Below are 25,826 nucleotides of genomic sequence, written 5' to 3' on the forward strand. Positions count from 1 at the left end.
ATACCTATGTTCACATTCGCGCTAAGAAATAAGCAAACAGCTTAACTCAGGAATATTATAAATAGCGCAATGACATTTTATTTTATTTTTTTATTTTTATTTTTAATCCGTCAACATAGCTCTCATTTATAAATTCAATCAATCTCAATCAAATAGGTTCATAGTTAAGCAACAGCCACTTTAACAAACAGAATACTTTATTGTGTGTACTCAAAGTCTCCCCCTTTCTTTTTCAGCTCTAAGTCTGCGTCTCCCAGCAGCTCAGTGCAGGCAGGGGAGTGGCCTATTTGCTCTGTGTAACTCTAAACTCATAAAATCCCACACATGCGCAGCTCATTTACTAGTGTGATTTTCAAGGTGAGAGGAGCTCTCCCACAGTAACTTTTCTCTAAGTCAGACAGCAGACAGACCAGCTGTCCCTCCGTTCTTTCCAACACAGACAAACAGTAACACTGAACAAAACGCACAAACCAACACAAAACATAGAACACAAATCCTACTTCGAAGTTTCTTAACTTTACTATCTTCACTTATTCTAATCTGCAGATTTATAGTTATTTTCTTATCCATTACAAATCCTCTCTATACAATCATAACGTCCTCCCAGGGGCTCATAGGTTTTAACCGTAATTAACATATTTCCTTACAAAAACTAAAACCCCTGTTCTCAACCAAAACATATATATGTATATATCTCTAACATAAATCTTATCATAGCATGAGTCAACACACAGCTGAAACACAACAGAGACCTCCTTATTTACACAAACACGTGCTCTCTTTCTCTCACACACACACATAATCAACAAGAATGCATCCATTCATACCGCATGCTTCCGTCGCTCCTATTTCCTTTATAGTCCTTCCTAAATTTGTGCTATCTTGAGTTGCAGATATTCAATGAGAGGCTACTTCGGAAATACAGTGGGGAAAAAAGGATTTAGTCAGCCACCAATTCTGCAAGTTCTCCCACTTAAAAAGATGAGAGAGGCCTGGAAAATAAGTATTTGGTCACCTACAAACAAGCAAGATTTCTGGCTCTCACAGACCTGTAACTTCTTCTTTAAGAGGCTCCTCTGTCATCCACTCGTTATCTGTATTAATGGCACCTGTTTGAACTTGTTATCAGTATAAAAGACACCTGTCCACAACCTCAAACAGTCACACTCCAAACTCCACTAAGGCCAAGACCAAAGAGCTGTCAAAGGACACCAGAAACAAAATTGTAGACCTGCACCAGGCTGGGAAGACTGAATCTGCAATAGGTAAGCAGCTTGGTTTGAAGAAATCAACTGTGGGAGCAATTATTAGGAAATGGAAGACATACAAGACCACTGATAATCTCCCTTGAACGCAAGATCTCACCCCGTGGGGTCAAAATGATCACAAGAACGGTGAGCAAAAATCCCAGAACCACACGGGGGGACCTAGTGAATGACCTGCAGAGAGCTGGGACCAAAGTAACAAAGCCTACCATCAGTAACATACTACGCCGCCAGGGACTTAAATCCTGCAGTGCCAGACGTGTCCCCCTGCATAAGCCAGTACATGTCCAGGCCCGTCTGAAGTTTGCTAGAGTGCATTTGGATGATCCAGAAGAGGATTGGGAGAATGTCATATGGTCAGATGAAACCAAAATATAACTTTTTGGTAAAAACTCAACTCGTTGTGTTTGGAGGACAAAGAATGCTGAGTTGCATCCGAAGAACACCATACCTACTGTGAAGCATGGGGGTGGAAACATCATGCTTTGGGGCTGTTTTTCTGCAAAGGGACCAGGACGACTGATCCGTGTAAAGGAAAGAATGAATGGGGCCATGTATCGTGAGATTTTGAGTGAAAACCTCCTTCCATCAGCAAGGGCATTGAAGATGAAACGTAGCTGGGTCTTTCAGCATGACAATGATCCCAAACACACCGCCCGGGCAACGAAGGAGTGGCTTCGTAAGAAGCATTTCAAGGTCCTGGAGTGGCCTAGCCAGTCTCCAGATCTCAACCCCATAGAAAATCTTTGGAGGGAGTTGAAAGTCTGTGTTGCCCAGCGACAGCCCCAAAACATCACTGCGCTAGAGGAGATCTGCATGGAGGAATGGGCCAAAATACCAGCAACAGTGTGTGAAAACCTTGTGAAGACTTACAGAAAACGTTTGACCTGTGTCATTGCCAACAAAGGGTATATAACAAAGTATTGAGAAACTTTTGTTATTGACCAAATACTTATTTTCCATCATAATTTGCAAATAAATTCATTAAAAAAATTTTTTTTTTCTCATTTTGTCTGTCATAGTTGACGTGTACCTATGATGAAAATTACAGGCCTCTCTCATCTTTTTAAGTGGGAGAACTTGCACAATTGGTGGCTGACTAAATACTTTTTCCCCCCACTGTATACCTCGTCAACTATATACCGAGAGGTAACATACAATTGAATGTATATTCTACAATCTCACAGTTCCTTGAACTGACCTGAAAATTCACCTAGTGACTCTCCAGGATTTGTGGCCCATCTTAAAGATCGCCTCGTTTGAGGGCTTCCGTAGATCAGCGACGTCCTAACAGTATACATTTTTCCTTAGTTCCTTGTCCTATTCCTTCATTCTATTCCTTTTCCCTTTAATTTTATTCAAGCCAATTTCCCTGGGCCCAGTGTTATCAATTCCTATAGACACTTTTATCCTGTATTATATTCTCACTCCCCCCTGTTTGCGTTGTTTTCAACGCAAACAACTTTAGAAATTTAGAACGGATTCTCATCCCACAGCAAATGACAGCAAAGCGCACACACAAGTTCTTAACGGTGCATCCCCCAACGCACACACAGGCACACGAACTGACCAGCGCCCAAAGTTGTGAGAAAGCTCACCTTAGCTGCCGGCCTCTGTAGCGGGAGTCAGCTCGCAGCCCACGATGGAACGCTGAAACAGACGCAACACGTCCCAAAATCCTTGTCGCCAATTCCTGTGGTGTCGAGACAACGATGCTGATATGCTGTGTTGATAAGAAATCCGCTGACACTGTACTTTGATTATAAAGGTTTATTATATCAAAAGATTTCAGCGTCAATTTACAGACTTTTGCAGAGTCTGGAGAACAACTAACCCAATCTCAAATATGATTATTCTCCCCGTCCTTTGTTCAAAACCTGGTATATATCCTATGTAACATAAGATGGGTGGTTTTAGATAGACCAATCCCTAGCCTCTCACATATCCAAGTGTCCTCTATTTCAGGGGGCCCCTATAGTAACACTTTCCAGATGTTTCAGAAAGTAGAGTTCATTTAACCAACCATATGAAAACCTCAGCCAAAGCTATAAATTGTTCAGATACTACACTCCTCAGCAGCAGCTGTTAATCTTTTCTTGAGAAAAACCCTCAACAACTGTATTTTAGGCATTTTTAGATAATGCATGTTGATTAGCCATTTAGCTGTTCGGTTTTAACCACGTGCGGATTCAGCGACAAAAGTTCTTTACTAGCTTCCACACCACAAAGTCATCAACCCCGCCTATTTTTACAATTTCTCTTAACACTTTATTTTAAACCTAAAGCTTAGAAAATATGACAAAAACAATGTGTTTAGGATTCTCTCAACTCCTGTGGACACCGGCGGCCACATAAGCACAAAGTAACCGACATTGTGAAAACTACTTTAACAACATCAAAACAGATATAATGTAGCAGATTTCAACATATTGAGGAGACATTTGACTCTCAAAACAATGTTTTATGTACAGATAGAGGACATAGGTTCAAACGTATGTTGTGTCATCCTATAACTAATGAGCAGGGACTACTGTTGCCCAGAAATCCACTAACTGCTCTGTTAGACAGAGCTGGGGAGTTCTTATGTTCAAGCAGTAATCCAGTAATTTCTTATTCACCCAAGAGTTGTGTCCTGAGGTGCATCAGTTAGTGACTCTCAGTCTTCTGTCTCCAGACCTTTCCCCAAACATCACACTGTCATGTTCTCCCCCTCTAACATAAATGTATGTTCTTCATGTAACTTTGAAGGAATTTTGTCGCTTTGAAATATAGTCTACAGCAATCATTCCATCTAAATGGTCTCTACCTTGTGAGTACTTCAACCATACTGTGCAGTATGTCACAGAGAGCAATGGTATATATTCTCCACCATGTGGGTGTAGCTTTAGATGTCCAATCAGTTTGAAGCCTGTGCCACAATCAGGGCAGTAATATAATTTTTCCACTGTTTGGATTTGTATGTTCTTTTTGCAGAATCCTTTGCAACTACAATTATACTATTTCTCCCCTGTGTGGATCCTTCTGTGATATTATAGATTTCCACTCTGATTGAATGTTTTGCCACAATCAGGGCAATGAAATGACTTCTCACCTGTGTGAATTCTAATGTGGATTTTCAGATTGCAGCTGGTGATTAATCCTTTGCCCAAACACGGCAGTGATACAGGTTCTCTCCTGTGTGGCTCCTCCTCATGTGTATTTTTAGACTACTGTTCTTGCTGAACCATTTACTACGAATATGACAACAAAACCTATCTGCAATGTGTTTAGAGGTGATCTTTCATACTTTCTGTGGACTCCATTTGCTTTCCACACACTCCATGAAGTTTTTTTCTTTATCCTTTGTATGAGTTTGAACGTGTTTAATCAATGAGCCCATGTAATTAAAATATTTGCCACACACCTTACAACAACAAGGAGTAGCATGACTTTGACTGGTTGATTTCAGGAGGGACAACTGTGTGGATTTCTTACCCTTAACATTGATACGGGACCTTTGTCCTTTTACCATCTCTTTTCTCTTTGATTTGACTGTCTTAAAACCATTCTCCTTACCACTTTGAGCTGCAGAACAGTCTGGATTTACAGCAGAGACAGGCTGAGAGACACAGTGGTTGGTTCTGATTCTCTATAGTCCTCTCCATCAGGTTCTGTTTTGATCTGTTCAGTTGTAGTATTGGGTAGAGTATCTCTCTCTCTGTTTCCTTCCTTTTGGGCTTGATAGAGATGTGAGAGCTGAGTTGGGTCCTCATCACGGTCACTTTTCACACAGGCAGAAGTCAAAATTGAGTCTTTAAGTAAACATGTTTTTAGTCATTTTTATTCAAGAGCACATAAAGAACATGTACCATACATACACAACATATTTGCTGTCTTTACAAAGGAGCGTAATTACATTCATTGTTAAGGGTACATTTTGGCTGTATAGAGCAAATATTTCAAGAGTCTGAATAAGAATACAATTTGGATAAAGCCACAGAAAAACAACAGAAACAAACAAAAACCCCAGAAATGATAGAATAAGACCAGTACGATATGTCAGGAACATACCTATGCTGTCTATGTTGCAAGATTTATGTAATTCTCTCCATGTCAGCAAGTTCCCCGCATAGACCTAACCACATATCTTATGAGGGTGCATGTTTATTTTTCCAGCATTTTGTTACACATTTCCTTGCTGCTGCTAAAAGATAATCTATCAATTTAAGTGCCGAGGATTGGAGTGTATTCACAGGAACAATACCTAGAAGGAGATGACATTGGTCTGGTTTAATAATAATACCTGTGATTTCCTGTATAACATGGAGAATTTCAGACCAAAAGACTGGATTCAAAATGGAGTCTCAATCTCAATCCTTTAAACTGCTATTCCTCCTGTCTGGTCCTGAGTTCCTCCTGTTCCTCTTTAATCTGTGTGGGCTCTGGGTCCTCCTGCCCCAAACTGGGGCTCCACTCCTGCTCACAGTGCTGCTGCTCAGGGGGGACCTCCACTTCAGACACAGAGAGAGTGAGCTGCTGGAGGTCTGGAGGGAAGGAGAAAGGATGAAACAGAAAACAGAATGACACACATGTAAGAAGGTAGGAACCAAAATGTTGGTCAATGTTTCATGTGGGACACTAATTAGTGATGAAGACGGGAAACGTATCAAATCACCCCATAGCAGAGAGGAAGAGGCGGGCGCCATAAATCTAATAATCTGAGGCTGGTGTTAGATTTGGTTGAGTATTGTGATCTATTGGATGACTTTCAGAAAGCATTTGATACCGTAAATCCAAGTTTAATCTTTGATTGTCTTAAGCATTTGAAGTTTGGTAATTTTTTTGTTGATGCTATTAGAACTCTGTATAATGGTGGCAATAGCTGTATCAAACTCTGTCATGGAACATCCTCAAGGTTTAACATTTACAAAGGAATACGACAAGGTTGTCCAATCTCACCATTTTTTTTTGTTAGTATCTCAAACCTTATGCTAATTAGTTTATCAAAGTCAATTTGAAGGCATTACATTCCAGGCCAGAGAGATCAAGATATTCCAACTGGTGGATGACACATCACTTTTAAAAAAAACATTTGTCACAAGCTAGATTAGCATTGGATATTGTGAAGCAGTTCTCCAAACTCTCAGGTTTGGTATTAAATCTTTCTAAATGTGAGATGTTTGTTCTGAAAGGAGCTGTCAATCCAGCAGGTTGTAACATCTCTGAAAAAGAAACTGTAACCTACCTCGGTGTAAAGCTCACCAAAAATATTAATGCTGTGAATTATCTTAGTTTGAATCCTGTAACTGAATCTATCAAAAATAAATTATCCTCATGGTTAGGGAGGGATTTAAGTCTTCAAGGGAGGGTGCTTTTATCCAAAGCTGAGGGGCTATCTCGTGCATCCTATCTTTTTTCATCTATTGACATTCCCAAATCCACTTGATGTACTTTAGATAGGCTATAGTACAACTTCATATGGAAAAACAAGCCACATAAGATAAAAATAGATGTTATCACCAACAGGGTTTGTGATGGCGGTCTAAATGTCTTAGACGTCACTCTCTTTAATCAGATATCAAAAGTCAACTGGGTTAAAAGGTACTTAAAAGCTCCTCCTTCTATTCTGGTTAGAGCCAGTTTGCGCTGTTCTGTGAAGGGAGTAGTACACAGCGTTTGTACGAGATCTTCAGTTTCTTGGCAATTTCTCGCATGGAATAGCCTTCATTTCTCAGAACAAGAATAGACTGACGAGTTTAAGAAGAAAGTTATTTGTTTCTGGCCATTTTGAGCCTGTATTCGAACCCACAATTGCTGATGCTCCAGATACTCAACTAGTCTAAAAAAGGCCAGTTATTGATTTTTTAAATCAGCACAACAGTTTTCAGCTGTGCTAACATAATTGCAAAAGGGTTTTCTAATGATCAATTAGCCTTTTAAAATGATCAAAATTGTTAAAACAAACGAAATATCACATTGATATAAGTATTCAGACCCTTTACTCAGTACTTTGTTGAAGCACCTTTGGCAGCGATTACAGCCTTGAGTCTTCTTCGGTATGACGCTACAAGCTTGGCACAGCTGTATTTGGGGAGTTTCTCCTATTCTTCTCTGCAGATCCTTTCAAGCTCTGTCAGGTTGGATGGGGTGCGCTGCACAGCTATTTTCAGGTCTCTCCAGAGATGTAAATGTAATGTTCGATCGGGTTCAAGTCCGGGCTCTGGCTGGGCCACTCATGGACATTCAGAGAATTGTCCCGAAGCCACTCCTGCATTTTTACATTTACATTTTAGTCATTTAGCAGACACTCTTATCCAGAGCGACTTACAGTTAGTGAGTGCATACAATTTGTATTTTTTCATTTCATTTTATTTTTTCATACTTTTTCCTGCGTTGTCTTGGCTGTGTGCTTAGGGTCGTTGTCCTATTATAAAGTTAACCTTCGCCCCAGTTTAGGTCCTGAGCGCTCTGGAGCAGGTTTTCATCAAGGACCTCTCTGTACTTTGCTCCGTTCATCTTTCCCTCGATGCTGACTAGTCTCCCAGTCCCTGCCGCTGAAAAACATCCCCACAGCATGAGGCTCCCACCACCATGCTTCACCGTAGGGATGGTGCCAGGTTTCCTCCAGACGTGGCGCTTGGCATTCAGGCCAAAGAGTTTAATCTTGTTTTTTATCAGACTAGAGAATCTTGTTTCTCATCAGACTAGAGAATCTTGTTTCTCATGGTCTGAGAGTCCTTTAGGTGCCTTTTGGCAAACTCCAAATGTGCCTTTTACTGAGGAGTGGCTTCCGTCTGGCCACTCTACCATAAAGGCCTGATTGGGGGAGTGCTGCAGAGATGGTTGTCCTTCTGGAAGGTTATCCCATCTCCACAGAGGAACTCTGGAGCTCTGTCATAGTGACCATCGGGTTCTTGGTCACCTCCTTGACCAAGTCCCTTCTCCCCCGATTGCTCTGTTTGGCCGGGCGTCCAGCTCTAGGAAGAGTCTTGGTGGTTCCAAACTGTGTTCTTGGGGACCTTCAATGTTGCAGAAGTTTTTTGGTACTCTTCCCCAGATCTGTGCCTCGACACAATCCTGTCTCGGAGCTCTACGGACAATTCCTTCAACCTCATGGCTTGGTTTTTGCTCTGACATGCACTGTCAACTCTGGGACCTTATATAGACAGGTGTGTGCCTTTCCAAATCATGTCCAATCAATTGAATTTACCACAGGTGAACTCCAATCAAGTTGTAGAGACATCTCAAGGATGATCAATGGAAACAGGATGTACCTGAGCTCAATTTAGGGTCTCATAGCAAAGGGTCTGAATACTTATGTAAATAAGGTATGTTTGCAAAAAATGTCTAAAACCCTGTTTTCGCTTTGTCATTAAGGGGTATTGTGTGTAGATTGATGAGGGGGGAAAATAATTATATATATTTTAGAATATGGTTGTAACGTAACAAAATGTGGAAAAAGTCAAGGGGTCTGAATACTTTCCAAATGCACTGTATGTTTTGTTTTCAGTTGGTAACATTGGAGAGGCTTTGCTGGCTTTGAGCTCCAAGTGGTTTATTGGCAGAGCCCTCCCTTTCAGTGATTGTCTTTTGTAAATTAATTTGTATTCGGGCAATTCCATGGTAATGGAATTATACTGAGACTCTTTTTAAAGTGAGATTTTTTCATGTTAATGTGTAAAACAAAAACTTGTACAAACCGTACAACTCTCTGCACAATGACTACCTTGAACAATTTACACAGGTGTGAAGTTTGGTAACAGAACTATGGTCAAATCTGCCTCAGTTTATTTTGTTACCAAACGTTGTATCTGCACAGTTCTTCCTGTAAATGTGTTTTTGTAAAATATTAAGTGAAATTCTTAAAAGTACTCATTGTGCATTGAGTTCTATGGTTTGTTAAACTTAGAAATCAATATTTGGGGTTTGGTATACATTTTAAAGTGAAATCTGAGTCTCAGTGTAATACCAGTTACCATGGAATTGCACATTCCTAATACTATTCATTTTCTTCCCTTTCATCAGAAGTACAGTTTTGTTTGTCATTGTTTTTTTTTTGTAAAACTCAGTCAGGAACCATTAGTCCTGTGGAATTACTGTTGCATTTTAGAAAATAGCTATGATATAAGAAGCCTTTTGTGTTATATTATCTATGTATTGTACGGTTTCTAATTCACTACAAGCAAACCTAAACCTGAGGTAGGTTCAGTTCGCTTGAACGTTTGCTACGCTGCGGAACAGTTTGTACTTAACGACACGTTTCCCCAAAACTTTCTTAAAACAGACAGGTACGTTTGCTCCCATTTGGTGGGTGTGGCGAGGAGTGGCTTGAAGCAATGAGTGACGTATTTAAAAGGGTAGTGGCCATGCGGACAGCGTTCCCCAACCGCCGTTTCCATTCAGTTGAACGTTCCAGAACGCAGCCATGGTGGTCATGAATGTATCGATGCATTCGTGCATTGTGGAGGGCATTGCCACATTCGTGACTAGGTATAGGTGTGCTTGTAGTGACTGTGTAACCGTACACTACATGGATAAGATTACACAAAAGGCTTCTTATATCAAACTTAATGGTAGCTGAGTATTGTAACAAACCTGCTCTGTGCTTTATCTCAGGTTGAAGAAGATTGTCGAGCAGCCTCTGTAGACGGACAACGTCCTCCTGATACGCTGCTATTGTTTTTTCAACGACCCCGAATATCTCTTCAGCAGCAGTTGTTAATCTCTTGTTCAGAAAATCCCTCAACTGTATTTTAGACATTTTTTGATGATTTGAGTAGCTAGATAGCAAGCTGTGCACATTGTTTTCATCACGTATGGAATCAGCGACAAAAGCATCCGGTTGCATCAGCAAGTAAATAATATGCACTCTCAGTCGTGCACGAGTAAACCCATTTTGCTTTATCGGCACTTATCGCATCCACTTTGATTCCTTAAGAAACATATACAGTAAACAATAATAGTATATTTAGGGCAATTAAAAACAATTACAGTCAATCATATGAACTACATGAATCTTAGTTAAATGCAACTTGATAGGCCTTTATCGAGCATAAAACAAATGGATTGGTGACTAGATAACTGTCAAACATTTCAATTTTTCCAATGTTTCATAATCGTGCAATGAACACAGTCGGAGGAAAGACAAATGTGCAGGTAAAGACGCCTCACAATAAACATGTTATCAACATTTATTCGGTTATAGAAACGGCAGATAAAATGTACAATCGCTAGATGGAAAAACTGCCACATATCTCAAGGTTCATGTACAGTTGAAGTCAGAAGTTTACATACACTTAGGTTGGAGTCATTAAAACACGTTTTTCAACCACTCCACACATTTCTTGCTAACAAACTACAGTTTTGGCAAGTCGGTTAGGACATCTACTTTGTTCATGACACATGTAATTTTTCCAACAATTGTTTACAGACAGATTATTTCACTTATAATTCACTGTATCACAATTCCAGTGGGTCAGAAGTTTACTACTACTACTACTAACACTAAGTTGACTGTGCCTTTAAACAGCTTGGAAAATTCCAGAAAATGATGTAATGGCTTTAGAAGCTTCTGATAGGCTAATTGACATCATTTGAGTCAATTGGAGGTGTACCTGTGGATGTATTTCAAGGCCTACCTTCAAACTCAGTGCCACTTTGCTTGACATCATGGGAAAATCAAAAGAAATCAGCCAAGACCTCAGAAAAAACATTGTAGACCTCCACAAGTCTGGTTCATCCTTGGGAGCAATTTCCAAACGCCTGAAGGTACCACGTTCATCTGTACAAACAATAGTACGCAAGTATAAACACCATGGGACCACGCCGCTGTCATACTGCTCAGGAAGGAGACGCGTTCTGTCTCCTAGAGATGAACGTACTTTGGTGTGAAAAGTGCAAATCAATCCCAGAACAACAGCAAAGGACCTTGTGAAGATGCTGGAGGAAACAGGTACAAAAGTATCTATATCCACAGTAAAACGAGTCCTATATCGACATAACCTGAAAGGCCGCTCAGCAAGGAAGAAGCCACTGCTCCAAAACCGCCATAAAAAAGCCTGACTACGGTTTGCAAATGCACATGGGGAAAAATATGGTACTTTTTGGAGAAATGTCCTCTGGTCTGATGAAACAAAAATAGAACTGTTTGGCCATAATGACCATCGTTATGTTTGGAGGAAAAAGGCGAAAGCTTGCAAGCCTAAGAACACCATCCCAACCGTGAAGCACGGGTTCGCAGCATCATGCTGTGGGGGTGCTTTGCTGCAGGAGGGACTGGTGCACTTCACAAAATAGATGGCATCATGAGGAAGGAAAGTTATGTGGATATATTGAAGCAACATCTCAAGACATCAGTCAGGAAGTTAAAGCTTGGTCGCAAATGGGTCTTCCAAATGGACAATGACCCCAAGCATACTTCCAAAGTTGTGGCAAAATGGCTTGAGGACAACAAAGTCAAGGTATTGGAGTGGCCATCACAAAGCCCTGACCTCAATCCTATAGGAAATGTGTGGGCAGAACTGAAAAAGCATGTGCGAGCAAGGAGGCCTACAAACCTGACTCAGTTACACCAGCTCTGTCAGGAGGAATGGACCAAAATTCACCCAACTTATTGTGGGAAGCTTGTGGAAGGCTACCCAAAAACGTTTGACTCAAGTTAAACAATTTAAAGGCAATGCTACCAAATACTAATTGAGTGTATGTAAACTTTTGACCCACTGGGAATGTGATGAAAGAAATAAAAGCTGAAATAAATCATTCTCTCTACTATTATTCTGACATTTCACATTCTTAAAATAAAGTGGTGATCCTAACTGACCTAAAACAGGGAATTTTTACTAGGATTAAAAGTCAGGAAATGTGAAAAACTGAGTTTAAATGTATTTGGCTAAGGTGTATGTAAACTTCTGACTACAACTGTATATGAATGGGTCTACATGAGCATATCACAACAAATGTTCTTAATAATTGTCAAAACATAAAAAACGTATCTTCCCCTCAGAGTGGATATTGACATCAGGCTTAGAGGTAATAACAAAAATGGTAGTAGTAGTGGTAAATTCACTTATTGTGAAAACTATTTTAACAACATCAAACAAGAAAGTAGCAGATTAACTTTTAACAATACATTTTAACTCTAAAAACATGTTTTATGTACAGATGGAGGACAGGTTCAAATGTCTGTTGTGTCATCCTATAATTAATGAGCAGAGACTACCGTTGCTCAAAAATCCACTAACTGCTCTGTTAGATACAGTGAGGGAAAAAAGTATTTGATCCCCTGCTGATTTTGTACGTTTGCCCACTGACAAAGAAATGATCAGTCTATAATTTTAATGGTAGGTTTATTTGAACAGTGAGAGAGAGAATAACAACAACAAAAAATCCAGAAAAACGCATGTAAAAAATGTTATAAATTGATTCGCATTTTAATGAGGGAAATAAGTATTTGACCCCCTCTCAATCAGAAAGATTTCTGGCTCCCAGGTGTCTTTTATACAGGTAACGAGCTGAGATTAGGAGCACACTCTTAAAGGGAGTGCTCCTAATCTCATCTTGTTACCTGTATAAAAGACATCTGTCCACAGAAGCAATCAATCAATCAGATTCCAAACTCTCCACCATGGCCAAGACCAAAGAGCTCTCCAAGGATGTCAGGGACAAGATTGTAGACCTACACAAGGCTGGAATGGGCTACAAGACCATCGGCAAGCAGCTTGGTGAGAAGGTGACAACAGTTGCTGCGATTATTCGCAAATGGAAGAAACACAAAAGAACTGTGAAATCTCCCTCGGCCTGGGGCTCCATGCAAGATCTCACCTCGTGGAGTTGCAATGATCATGAGAATGGTGAGGAATCAGCCCAGAACTACACGGGAGGATCTTGTCAATGATCTCAAGGCAGCTGGGACCATAGTCACCAAGAAAACAATTGGTAACACACTAAGCCGTGAAGGACTGAAATCCTGCAGCGCCCGCAAAGTCCACCTGCTCAAGAAAGCACATATACATGCCCGTCTGAAGTTTGCCAATGAACATCTGAATGATTCAGAGGAGAACTGGGTGAAAGTGTTGTGGTCAGATGAGACCAAAATCGAGCTCTTTGGCATCAACTCAACTCGCCGTGTTTGGAGGAGGAGGAATGCTGCCTATGACCCTAAGAACACCATCCCCACCGTCAAACATGGAGGTGGAAACATTATGCTTTGGGGGTGTTTTTCTGCTAAGGGGACAGGACAACTTCACCGCATCAAAGGGACGATGGACAGGGCCATGTACTGTCAAATCTTGGGTGAGAACCTCCTTCCCTCAGCCATGGCATTGAAAATGGGTCGTGGATGGGTATTCCAGCATGACAATGACCCAAAACACACGGCCAAGGCAACAAAGGAGATGCTCAAGAAGAAGCACATTAAGGTCCTGGAGTGGCCTAGCCAGTCTCCAGACCTTAATCCCATAGAAAATCTGTGGAGGGAGCTGAAGGTTCGAGTTGCCAAACGTCAGCCTCGAAACGTTAATGACTTGGAGAAGATCTGCAAAGAGAAGTGGGACAAAATCCCTCCTGAGATGTGTGCAAACCTGGTGGCCAACTAATGCATTTTTCTGGACTTTTTTGTTGTTATTCTGTCTCTCACTGTTCAAATAAACCTACCATTAAAATTATAGACTGATCATGTCTTTGTCAGTGGGCAAACATACAAAATCAGCAGGGGATCAAATACTTTTTTCCCCCTCACTGTAGAGATGGAGAGTTCTTATGTTCAAGCAGTAATTCAGTCATATCTTATTCACCCAAGAGTTGTGTCCTGAGGGGCATCTCCTCTCACAGGTGGAAGTTAGAACATGACTCTCAATCTTCTGTCTCCAGACCTTTTCCCAAACAGCACATTGTCATGTTTTCTCCCTTGACGGTTGTTCATGTAACTTTGTAGGAGTTCTATCATTTTGAGAACTGCTGCAATCATTGCACCTATACAGTGATTCCTTGGTGTGTCTTTGATTGATTGTTATTCAATGTACCTGATTGGGAAATGCATTTTGTACTATGAGGACACCAGTATGGTCTCTCCCTTGTGAGTCCTCATGTGCACTTTCAGATTGGTGCCAGTGTTGAATCCGGTTCCCCCTTCTCTCCTGTGTGAATCTTCATGTGCACTGACAGATTACTGGCAACGCTGAATCCTTTGCCACAATCAGGACAGAGATATGGTTTCTCCCCAGTGTGGGTCCTCATGTGTCTTTTCAGATCTCCAGTCTGCATGAAGCATGTACCACAAACACGGCAGGAAAAAGGTTTCTCACCTGTGTGGCTCCTCATGTGCACTGTCAGCTTACTGTTCTTGCTGAACCATTTACCACAAACATGACAACACAATCTAGCTGCAATGTGAGTTTGGAGGTGCTCTTTCATACCTTCTGTGGACTCCATATGCTTTCCACACACTCCACAGAGTGTTTCTTTATCCTTTGTATGAGTTTGAACGTGTTTAATCAATGAGCCCATGTAATGAAAAGACTTGCCACACACCTTACAACAACAAGGAGTAGCATGACTTTGACTGGATGATTTCAGGAGGGACAACTGAGTAGATTTCTTACCCTTAGTGTTGATACGGGATCTTTGTCCTTTTACCATCTCTGTTCTCTTGGATATGACTGGCTTAAAACCTGCCGGAGGCCTTCGATTCTCCATACCACTTTGAGCTGCAGAACAGTCTGGATTTACTGCAGAGAGGGGTTGAGAGACACTGGTTGGATCTGATTCTCTAAAGTCCTCTCTATCAGGTTCTGTTTTGATCTGTTCAGTTGTAGTATTGGGTAGATTGTCTCTCTCTTCGTTTCTTTCCTTTTGGGCTTGATAGAGATGTGAGGGCTGAGTTGGGTCCTCCACACAGTCACTTTTCACACAGGCAGCAGTGAACATGGAGTCTTTAGCAACAGTCTCAATCCCTTGAATCTGCTCTTCCTCCTGACTGGTCCTGAGTTCCTCCTGTTCATCTTTAAGCTGTATGGGTTCTGGGTCCTCCTGCCCCAGACTGGGGCTCCACTCCTGCTCACAGTGCTGCTGCTCCGGGGGAACCTCCTCTTCAGAGACAGAGAGCGTGAGCTGCTGGAGGTCTGGAGGAAGGATAAGACAAAACTTAATGACATGTATGTGACAAGGTAGGAACCAAAGGATTGGTCAGTGTTTCATGTGGGACCCTAATTAGTGATCAACTTGGGAAACGTATAAAAACACCCCATAGTCCTTCTCAGGTGAGAGCTTGGTACTGGAAGTTCCTGTGTGTGTATGTGTGTGTGTGTGTGTGTGTGTGTGTGTGTGTGTGTGTGTGTGTGTGTCATGCTGTTTGAGAAGAAATGTTTGGGCTGTGGTCCATTGTTATGAAGGTATGTGTTGAGTTTGGCCATCAGTGAGTTTATTGACGTTTGACAATATTTAATGTGTATGTAAATATCAATATGCCACTGTAATAATGTAAGTTTTGTTTTCATGTGTTTGGAGAGGCTTTGAGGTCCAAGTTGTTTATTGGAAGAGCCCTCCATTAGTGACTGTCTTTGTAAATTAATTTGTATTCCTATTCATATTTACTGTTAATTTTGTATTTTTCAGTGGAAATTGTTAAAAGTAGTCCTTGTGCATATAGTTATATGGTTTGTTAAACTTTGAAATTAATGGTTTGTTTGGTATACATTTTAGTGACATCTGAGTCTCAGCGTAATTCCGTTACCATGGAATAGCCCATTCCTATTAAAGCTGCACTATGCAGAAATCACTCCGCCACTTCCTGGTTGCTAGAATTCTAATAGTTCGCCTAATTCCAGTTTATGTGACAAAACAAGCAAGTATAGTGTAGAGAATCATTGTACTACTATCTAATCCGCTGTCAAATATATTTAACATAACCAAAAATATTGTATTTTCAGCTATTTGAAGCTGGTGTAGAAGACGCAAAAATGAAACTTAAGAATGGGAAGCATAGAAATAGTGCACATAGAATAGATGTATCGCTTCTTAGACTTGCTTTCAATGAGAATGACAGATCTAGAACTCACATTTCTATGTGAATTTGGTCAGGTCATCCCACAAAAATGACATATTGCAGCTTTGATATTAATAGTTCTCTTTTTTTCATCAGAAGCACTGCATTTTATCTGTTTTTTGTTGTTGTAAAACTGCATTGTGGAAGGCACCACCACGTTCATGACTAGGTTTAAGTTTGCTTGTAGTGAATGGGTAACTGTACAATACATGGATAAGATCACACAAAAGGCTTCTTATATCAGTTCAACACTAAATTGCACTGGACTAATGGTTACTGACTGAGTTATTATAATTTTTTAACAGTGACAAATCTACTTCTGATGAAAGAAAGACAAAACAATTAATATCAATAGGAAAACAAATTAATTTACAAAAGACAATCACTGTAAGTGAGGGCGCTTCCAATTACCTCATTCATAGACACTAACTATTCATAGACACTATTCATAGACACTAACTATTCACAGACACTAACTATTCATAGACACTAACTATTCATAGACTACTAACTATTCATAGACACTAACTATTCATAGACACCTAACTATTCATAGACACTAACTATTCATAGACACCTAACTATTCATAGACACTAACTATTCATAGACACCTAACTATTCATAGACCCTAACTATTCATAGACACTAACTATTCATAGACACTAACTATTCATAGACACTAACTATTCATAGACACCTAACTATTCATAGACACTAACTATTCATAGACTACTAACTATTCATAGACACTAGCTATTCATAGACACTAACTATTCATAGACACTAACTATTCATAGACACTAACTATTCATAGACACTAACTATTCATAGACTACTAACTATTCATAGACTACTAACTATTCATAGACACTAACTATTCATAGACACTAACTATTCATAGACTACTAACTATTCATAGACTACTAACTATTCCTAGACACTAACTATTCCTAGACTACTAACTATTCATAGACTACTAACTATTCATAGACACTAACTATTCATAGAGAACTAGCTATTCATAGACACTAGCTATTCATAGACACTAACTATTCATAGACACTAACTATTCATAGACACTAACTATTCATAGACTACTAACTATTCATAGACTACTAACTATTCCTAGACACTAACTATTCCTAGACTACTAACTATTCCTAGACACTAACTATTCATAGACTACTAACTATTCATAGACACTAACTATTCATAGAGAACTAACTATTCATAGACACTAGCTATGCATAGACACTAACTATTCATAGACACTAACTATTCATAGACACTAACTATTCCTAGACTACTAACTATTCCTAGACTACTAACTATTCATAGAGAACTAACTATTCATAGACACTAGCTATGCATAGACACTAACTATTCATAGACACTAACTATTCATAGACACTAACTATTCATAGACACTAACTATTCCTAGACTACTAACTATTCCTAGACTACTAACTATTCATAGACACTAACTATTAATAGACACTAACTACCTTTTGCGCCTACTGAAGGTACAGTATCTTCTTCCCGGGGGACTTCTGTTAATCCTCTCGAGTTTACAGACGTTTTGCACTGGTTTGCTATGGTTGTATTCATCAATCTAGCAAGAAGGCAATATTTTCAATGTAGTAGTAGTAGTAGTAGTGTTCCCAGTCTAAATCAAAATGTTGGCCATTTAAACAGCTATTGACAAAGGGAGATGTGCTGTGAAAAGGGCGCTTTTTCTTGGTTGTACTGATGTGCTTTGTGTCTATCTCCGACGTAAAAAATAGTTTGACTTCCACACAAAAATACTTATTTTGTAAATTACTTAAGTGTGTATGTCACATTCTTTATCATACAGTTATGAAAGTTATATATTTAAAACCGCCTACTCGATAGGAACCCAGCAATGTCATGTCTGTGTCAGGAGAGGCTATACGGACACGCCTGGTGCTCAAAATTGATGACGTATGTATTGTCGACTGGGGACGAACGGATTCAGTTCAGTCAGTCATCCTAATGAGCCTTCCCTAGCTAGTTTATACTTGTGGCTAGAAACTTCAATGAGAATTTGAAACTTGTCTGCCTGAAATTGGGACTTGGGAGAGTGTTCAGAATCATTCCGGTTTTACCAGAGTAATTGTACATTTTCGTTGAAAATCACTACAATAAATGTGCTTTAGCTGTCACCCTGACCTGATATTGGCTACACTATCTAGTTACTGCAAGACAGCAGCCAGCAAGCGGGAGCGAAGGACACACTGTGCCCTGTGTTGTTGTGTTGCCAGCTTGCAGCACAAAGTCTCCCCATTGAGCAGTAGACTGTATCACGGTGACATTCAGAAGGTTACCAATATTACAAATAATTTCTCATGTAGGCAGCTATCCTACTCTAAATATAAATCAGTGGGATGGAACAAATTGGCCACGTTAGCTACCGCCAGCGACATGTGATACAGCTGTCCGGTGAAGCAACTGCTGCCCAGTGGGATCCAACAGTGGGAAGCAACTTGATACAACACCGTTGTACTGGCCATTCACACCGGCTTGTCGTTACATTAGCTAATTGGCATGTCACGGTGACCTCCAGATGGTGACCAACACTACAAGTTATTTCTCCCTCGCCCATCGAAATTTACATCACTTTCTTTTACAAGTTTTAACTAGCGCCATGCTGCTGTTGTTGCCAGCATAAACTAGCTGAATAAATTAATCGACAAAGTCGTCCCCAGAGTGACCGTACATACCCCAACATGAAGCCATGGATTACAGGCAACATCCGCATTGAGCTAAAGGCTAGCGGTGCCGTTTTCAAGAGCGGGACACTAATCTGAACGTTTATAAGAAATCTCACTACGACCTCAGACGAGCCATCAAACAGTCAAAACGTCAATACAGGACTACGATTGAATCCTACTACGCTGGCTCTGATGCTCGTTGGATGCATTTGTATTTGTTAGGGATCCCCATTAGCTGCTGCCTACTCTTCCTGGGATCCAAACATATTAAAGCACTTACATTACATATAAAACCAAATATAAAATTACATTATTACACCACTACCTAGCTACAATACAAAATGTTTAATACCACCATACAACAATATCACAATGTGTGCGTATGCATGCATCTATACCCTTGTGTGTGTCTCTTCACAGTCCTTGTTTTTCCATAAGGTGTATTTTTACCTGTTTAAAAATAAATCTGATTCTACTGCATCAGTTACTGTAATGATGTCATGTCATAGTATTGTGTGGACCAGGGGAGAGTTAGTAGATAAGTGGTTTGCTGCCACAGAGTCTACATTCCGTTATGTCAGAGGAGATTACTGATGTTGATCTTAGAAATGATTGATGGACAGGATATATGACTTGGGGATAAAGAGTAATAACATCAAAGAGAAGGGAGTGCCCATGGAGGTTTACCAGATGTTCGTGGAGAGACTTGTAACAGAGTGTATATATAGAGAGAGTGGATCTTTGTTCTGGAGTTAGGAAGTTGGAAGAGACAGGGCTATGTCTGTTATAACTAGCCAAGGATACCATATTAAATATCTTATATGAACTCCTCATCAAAAGTGTCTAAGTACATCCTTACATTCGTAATCACTTGATATCCTAGAAACTCATCATAACAGTTACCTGATGTGGAATAGAGTTCCATGTAGTCCTGGCTCTATGACCGCCAAGAGTGTGCAAAGCTGTCATCAAGGCAAAGGGTGGCTATTTGAAGAATCTCAAATATAAAATATATTTTGATTTGTTTAACACTTTTTTTGTTACTACATGATTCCATATGTGTTATTTCATAGTTTTGATGTCTTCACTATTATTCTTGTAATGATGTCATAGTATTGTGTGGTACAGGGAAGAGTTAGGGGATAATTGACTTGGTTCCACTGAGTCTGCATTCCTTATGTCAAAGGAGATTACTGATGTTTAGGATATCATGATGGATGGACAGGATATATGACTTGGGGTAAAGAGTAATAACATCAAAGAATGGGAGTGCTCATTGATGATGGCCAGATCGGGTTGAGGAAATGTGTAACCAAGAGTATAAAAGCTGTGAGATTTGTGTGTAGGGGCAGTTCAACTGACAAAGGGCAGAACTATGTCCGTTTGTTAGATGAACCCACGGGCTCGTGATCCAATAAGTACTTGGTATAAAATCTCCACAGAATGTCTAAGTAAATTCTTGCATCTTGAACTTCTCAATACCAGAAACTCATCATAACAATTCTACAATGTAAAAATAAAGAAAAACCCTTGAATGAGTAGGTGTGTCCAAACTTTTGACTGGTACTGTACATTCACTGAACAAAAATATAAACGCAAGATGTAAAGTGTTGGTCCCATGTTTCATTTAAATTTACATTTAAGCTCTTATCCAGAGCGACTTACAGTTAGTGAGTGCATACATTTTTCATACTGCTGAAATAAAAGATCCCAGAAATGTTCCATATGCACAAAAAACATCTGTCAAATGTGTTTACATCCCTGTTAGTAAGCATTTTTCCTTTGCCAAGATAATCCATCCACCTGAGAGGTGTGGCATATCAAGAAGCTGATTAAACTGCATGATGATTACACAGGTGAACCTTGTGCTGGGGACAATAAAAGGCCACTAAAATGTGTAGTTTTGTCACACAACACAATGCCACAGATGTTGCAAGCTTTGAGGGAGTGTGCAATTGGCATGCTGACTGCAGGAACGTCAAGCAGAGCTGTTGCCAGAGAATTGAATGTTAATTTTTCTACCACAAGCCACCTCGGTCATTTAAAGTATTTGGCAGTATGTCCAACTGGCCTCAACTGCAGACTACGTGAGACCACGCCAGCCCAGGACCTCCACATCCGGCTTCTTCACTTGCGGGATCGTCTGAGACCAGCCACCTGATGAAACTGAGGAGTACTTCTGTCTGTAATAAAGCCCTTTTGTGGGGAAAAACGAATTATGATTGGCTGGGCCTGGCTCCCCAGTGGGTGGGCCTGGCTCACAAGTGGGTGAGCCTATGCCCACCCATGGCTGTGCCCCTGCCCATTCATGTGAAATCCATAGATTAGGGCCTAATTAAGTTATTTCAATTTACTGATTTCCCTATATGAACTGTAACTCAGTAAAATCGTTGAAATTGTTGCATGTGGCGTTTTATAATTTTGTTCAGTATACTACTGTCCTGTATAGGCTACCTGAACCTGCATGACATGAGCTGTCCTCACGCTCTCTCCAAGCTTGGATAGAATGTTGTGTGTAAAACCAGTCTTAATGCCAAATAATACAGTCAGTCCACACTCAAAACACTAGCTTACTAGGGATTGTTTCATTATGCAGTGTACCATCTATAGCTACACTATATATACAAAAGTATGAGGACACCCCTTCAAATTAGTAGATTCAGCTATTTCAGTCACACCCTTTCTGACAGGTGTATAAAATTGACCACACAGCCATGCAATCTCCATAGACAAACATTGGCAGTAGAATGGCCCGCACTGAAGAGCTCAGTGACTTTCAACATTGCACCGTCATAGGATGCCACCTTTCCAACAAGTCCGTTTTTCAAATTTCTGCCCTGCTAGAGCTGCCCCGGTCAACTGGAAGTACTGTTATTGTGAAGTGGAAACAACGGCTCAGCCGCGAAGTGGTAGGCCACACAAACTCACAGAACGGGACCGCCAAGTGCTGAAGTGCGTAAAAATTGTCTGTCCTCAGTTGCAACACTCACTATCAAGTTCCAGACAGCCTCTGAAAGCAACGTCTGCACAATAACTGTTTATCGGTTTATGTGTTTTATTAAGATAGTATGCATATTCTCCCTGTTTTCTTCCACCGACAAGCCATTAAATCGAGTTAAGGAGGAAACTGACAACTTTGCAGCCTGAATGGAGGACGGTTTATGTACAAAATGGTCACCGGGGAGACGGAAGTGTATTACAGGATGGGCACATTAATCCCAGACGATAGTGAGGATCAGTGGAGGCTCCTCAGAGGAGGAAAGGGAGGAACATCCACATCAGTGAATTTTATAAACATTAAAATTGTGAAACATTAAAAAAGTTATCCTTTTTAGATAAAACTATACTAAATATATTCACTTCACCAAATAATTGATCAAAACACACTGTTTTGCAATGAAGGTCTACAGTAGCCTCAACAGCACTCTGTAGGGTAGCACCATGGTGTAGCTGGAGGACAGCTAGCTTCTGTCGTCCTCTGGGTACATTGACTTCAATACAAAACCTAGGAGGCTCATGGTTCTCTCCCCCTTCAATAGACTCAGTAATTATGACAACTTCCGGAGGAAGTCCTCCAAAGGATCAGATAATGAATCTAGTCCCGAAAGCATAAACTACAGCTAGCTAGCACTGCAGTGCAGTGCAGTACAGTTTTGAAAAAATGCATTTCTTCCTAAATTAAGAAGAAGCAAGAGAGAGAGCTACTGTATATTTCATAGTATATATATATATATATATATATATATATATATATATATATATATATATATATATATATATATATATATATATATATATACATACAGTGGGGAGAACAAGTATTTGATACACTGCCGATTTTGCAGGTTTTCCTACTTACAAAGCATGTAGAGGTCTGTCATTTTTATCATAGGTACACTTCAACTGTGAGAGACGGAATCTAAAACAAAAATCCAGAAAATCATATTGTATGACTTTTAAGTAATTCTTTTGCATTTTATTGCATGACATAAGTATTTGATCACCTACCAACCAGTAAGAATTCCGGCTCTCACAGACCTGTTAGTTTTTCTTTAAGAAGCCCTCCAGTTCTCCACTCATTACCTGTATTAACTGCACCTGTTTGAACTCGTTACCTGTATAAAAGACACCTGTCCACACACTCAATCAAACAGACTCCAACCTCTCCACAATGGCCTAGACCAGAGAGCTGTGTAAGGGCATCAGGGATAAAATTGTAGACCTGCACAAGGCTGGGATGGGCTACAGGACAATAGGCAAGCAGCTTAGTGAGAAGGCAACAACTGTTGGCGCAAATATTAGAAAATGGAAGAAGTTCAACATGACGGTCAATCACCCTCGGTCTGGGGCTCCATGCAAGATCTCTCCTCGTGGGGCATCAATGATCATGAGGAAGGTGAGGGATCAGCCCAGAACTACACGGCAGGACCTGGTCAATGACCTGAAGAGAGCTGGGACCACAGTCTCAAAGAAAACCATTAGTAACACACTACGCCGTCATGGATTAAAATCCTGCAGCGCACACAAGGTCCCCCTGCTCAAGCCAGCGCATGTCCAGGCCCGTCTGAAGTTTGCCAATGACCATCTGGATGATCCAGAGGAGGAATGGGAGAAGGTCATGTGGTCTGATGAGACAAAATAGAGCTTTATGGTCTAAACTCCACTTGCCGTGTTTGGAGGAAGAAGAAGGATGAGTACAACCCCAAGAACACCATCCCAAACGTGAAGCATGGAGGTGGAAACATCATTCTTTGGGGATGCTTTTCTGCAAAGGGGACAGGACGACTGCACCGTATTGAGGGGAGGATGGATGGGGCCATGTATCGCGAGATCTTGGCCAACAACCTCCTTCCCTCAGTAAGAGCATTGAAGATGGGTCGTGGCTGGGTCTTCCAGCATGACAATGACCCGAAACACACAGCCAGGGCAACTAAGGAGTGGCTCCGTAAGAAGCATCTCAAGGTCCTGGAGTGGCCTAGCCAGTCTCCAGACCTGAACCCAATAGAACATCTTTGGAGGGAGCTGAAAGTCCGTATTGCCCAGCGACAGCCCCGAAACCTGAAGGATCTGGAGAAAGTCTGTATGGAGGAGTGGGCCAAAATCCCTGCTGCAGTGTGTGCAAACCTGGTCAAGACCTACAGGAAACGTATGATCTCTGTAATTGCAAACAAAGGTTTCTGTACCAAATATTAAGTTCTGCTTTTCTGATGTATCAAATACTTATGTCATGCAATAAAATGCAAATTAATTACTTAAAAATCATACAATGTGATTTTCTGGATTTTTGTTTTAGATTCCGTCTCTCACAGTTGAAATGTACCTATGATAAAAATTACAGACCTCTACATGCTTTGTAAGTAGGAAAACCTGCAAAATCGGCAGTGTATCAAATACTTGTTCTCCCCACTGTGTATGTATGTATATATATATATATAATATTTTCACTTTCACCTAACTAGCATCTGGCTCAAACACCTGGCTCAAACAGAGAGGGATGCTATGTTAGCTAGCTGGCTATGGCTATCCAACACTGGAACTTTTCCAAGTCGAGGTAAGCTTTTGGTTTTATTAATTTATTGCCACTGGGGCCTGCAGGTGTAACTGCTAAACTGCTTGCTGCTGACTGTACACTGTACTGCATGATTGTAGTGGGTTTACTAACGCGTTAGTTCTAGTAGCTATGTTGACTATGACGTGACAACAATGTAGGCTGTGTGCGGTTAGAGGTCATGATAGGAAGGTTTGGCTTGGAAATGTGTTTTATTTTCAGGCAGCTGATGTGTTGTGCACTTAAGTCCACAAGCGAAGGGAAAAGGTGAGAGGAGGAGAGAGAGCGCGTAGATCGATGCGATTAGGAATGATATATACAACAAGCTGTTTGTATGTGGCTGCTATGAAAGTGAACTGTGGTTTGCGTGTGTTCAGGGGTGTATTCATTGCGCCGATTCTGTTGAAAACAGAATAGAAACTCCAATAGAAACTCTCAGTTGCAACTGTTGGACTAATGATTACACGCTATATCAGCTAGATGCAGGAAAGAGTTTGTAAGGTGGAATTGAATGTGTCACCTTGATTACTCAATTATCTCGACCTGTGCAACTACATTGTAAACTTTCATTCATAGGCTAGGTTGTAGCAACCTCATGATGGGTACAGGGGAAATTCGAGCATCATGTATTAGCCTAAACCTATCGATGTTACATTGAGCTGGGTGAATGGAATATGAATGACAGCCATCCAATATGTTGTAATAGAAATTAGGCCACATTCATAAAAATAAAAATAAACATCCTCCCTCATCTTAAACGGCACCGACCCTAATGGTGAGGACCCATACCATAGCGCTCACTAGCGGCTACCCAGGATAGGCTTGTTGAAATTACGTTCAACGACTGCTGACATTATGACATTTAGGCATACCAGATCATTTTTATACTACACTTCCTCTAAAAAAATAACCAACTTTGTCATTGCTCCTTTTGTTTTGTAAATTTGAGGTAGTTAGACAAACGTAATGAGTAACAAACCTTCTCTGTGTAGGTTTAACGGTATCTCAGGTTGAAGAACAATGTCGAGCAGCCTCTGTAGACGGACAACTTCCTCCTGATACTCTGCTATCATTTTATCAACGACCCCAAATATCTCATCAGCAGCAGCTGTTAATCTATCGTTGAGAAAAACCCTCAACAACTGTATTTTAGACATATTTAAAGAATACAAATTGATTAGCTAGCTAGGTGGCTGTGTTGTTTTCATCCCATCCATGTCCGTGAGGCAACAACAACATCCGGCATTACTAAGTAAAACAG

At 40.5% G+C, this 25,826-nt stretch overlaps 1 protein-coding gene across 1 annotated transcript; it reads right to left on the reverse strand.

Moving 5' to 3' along the window:
- Positions 1-723: 723 nt before the first annotated feature.
- LOC121540064 lies at positions 724-25,794 on the reverse strand. The gene is made up of 4 exons (XM_041848698.1): positions 25,545-25,794; positions 14,843-15,361; positions 5,729-5,788; positions 724-734 (listed from the first exon to the last, which is right to left on the reverse strand). The coding sequence occupies exons 1-4, from the start codon at positions 25,720-25,722 to the stop codon at positions 724-726; spliced, it is 768 nt and encodes a 255-aa protein (XP_041704632.1). The 5' UTR covers positions 25,723-25,794.
- Positions 25,795-25,826: the final 32 nt, after the last annotated feature.

This window comes from Coregonus clupeaformis, chromosome 26 (assembly GCF_020615455.1).
Source record: "Coregonus clupeaformis isolate EN_2021a chromosome 26, ASM2061545v1, whole genome shotgun sequence".
Taxonomy (NCBI): Eukaryota; Metazoa; Chordata; class Actinopteri; order Salmoniformes; family Salmonidae; genus Coregonus; species Coregonus clupeaformis.

Excerpts from the sequence above, each read along its gene's own strand:
- LOC121540064 (XM_041848698.1), bottom strand. The coding sequence starts at position 25,722 with ATGTCTAAAATACAGTTGTTGAGGGTTTTTCTCAACGATAGATTAACA. Across the intron at positions 15,362-25,544 it reads GTTAAACCTACACAGAGAAG|ACCTCCAGCAGCTCACGCTC; the intron begins GTTTGTTACTCA and ends TCCTTCCTCCAG. Across the intron at positions 5,789-14,842 it reads ATCCCGTATCAACACTAAGG|ACCTCCAGCAGCTCACTCTC; the intron begins GTAAGAAATCTA and ends CCTTCCCTCCAG.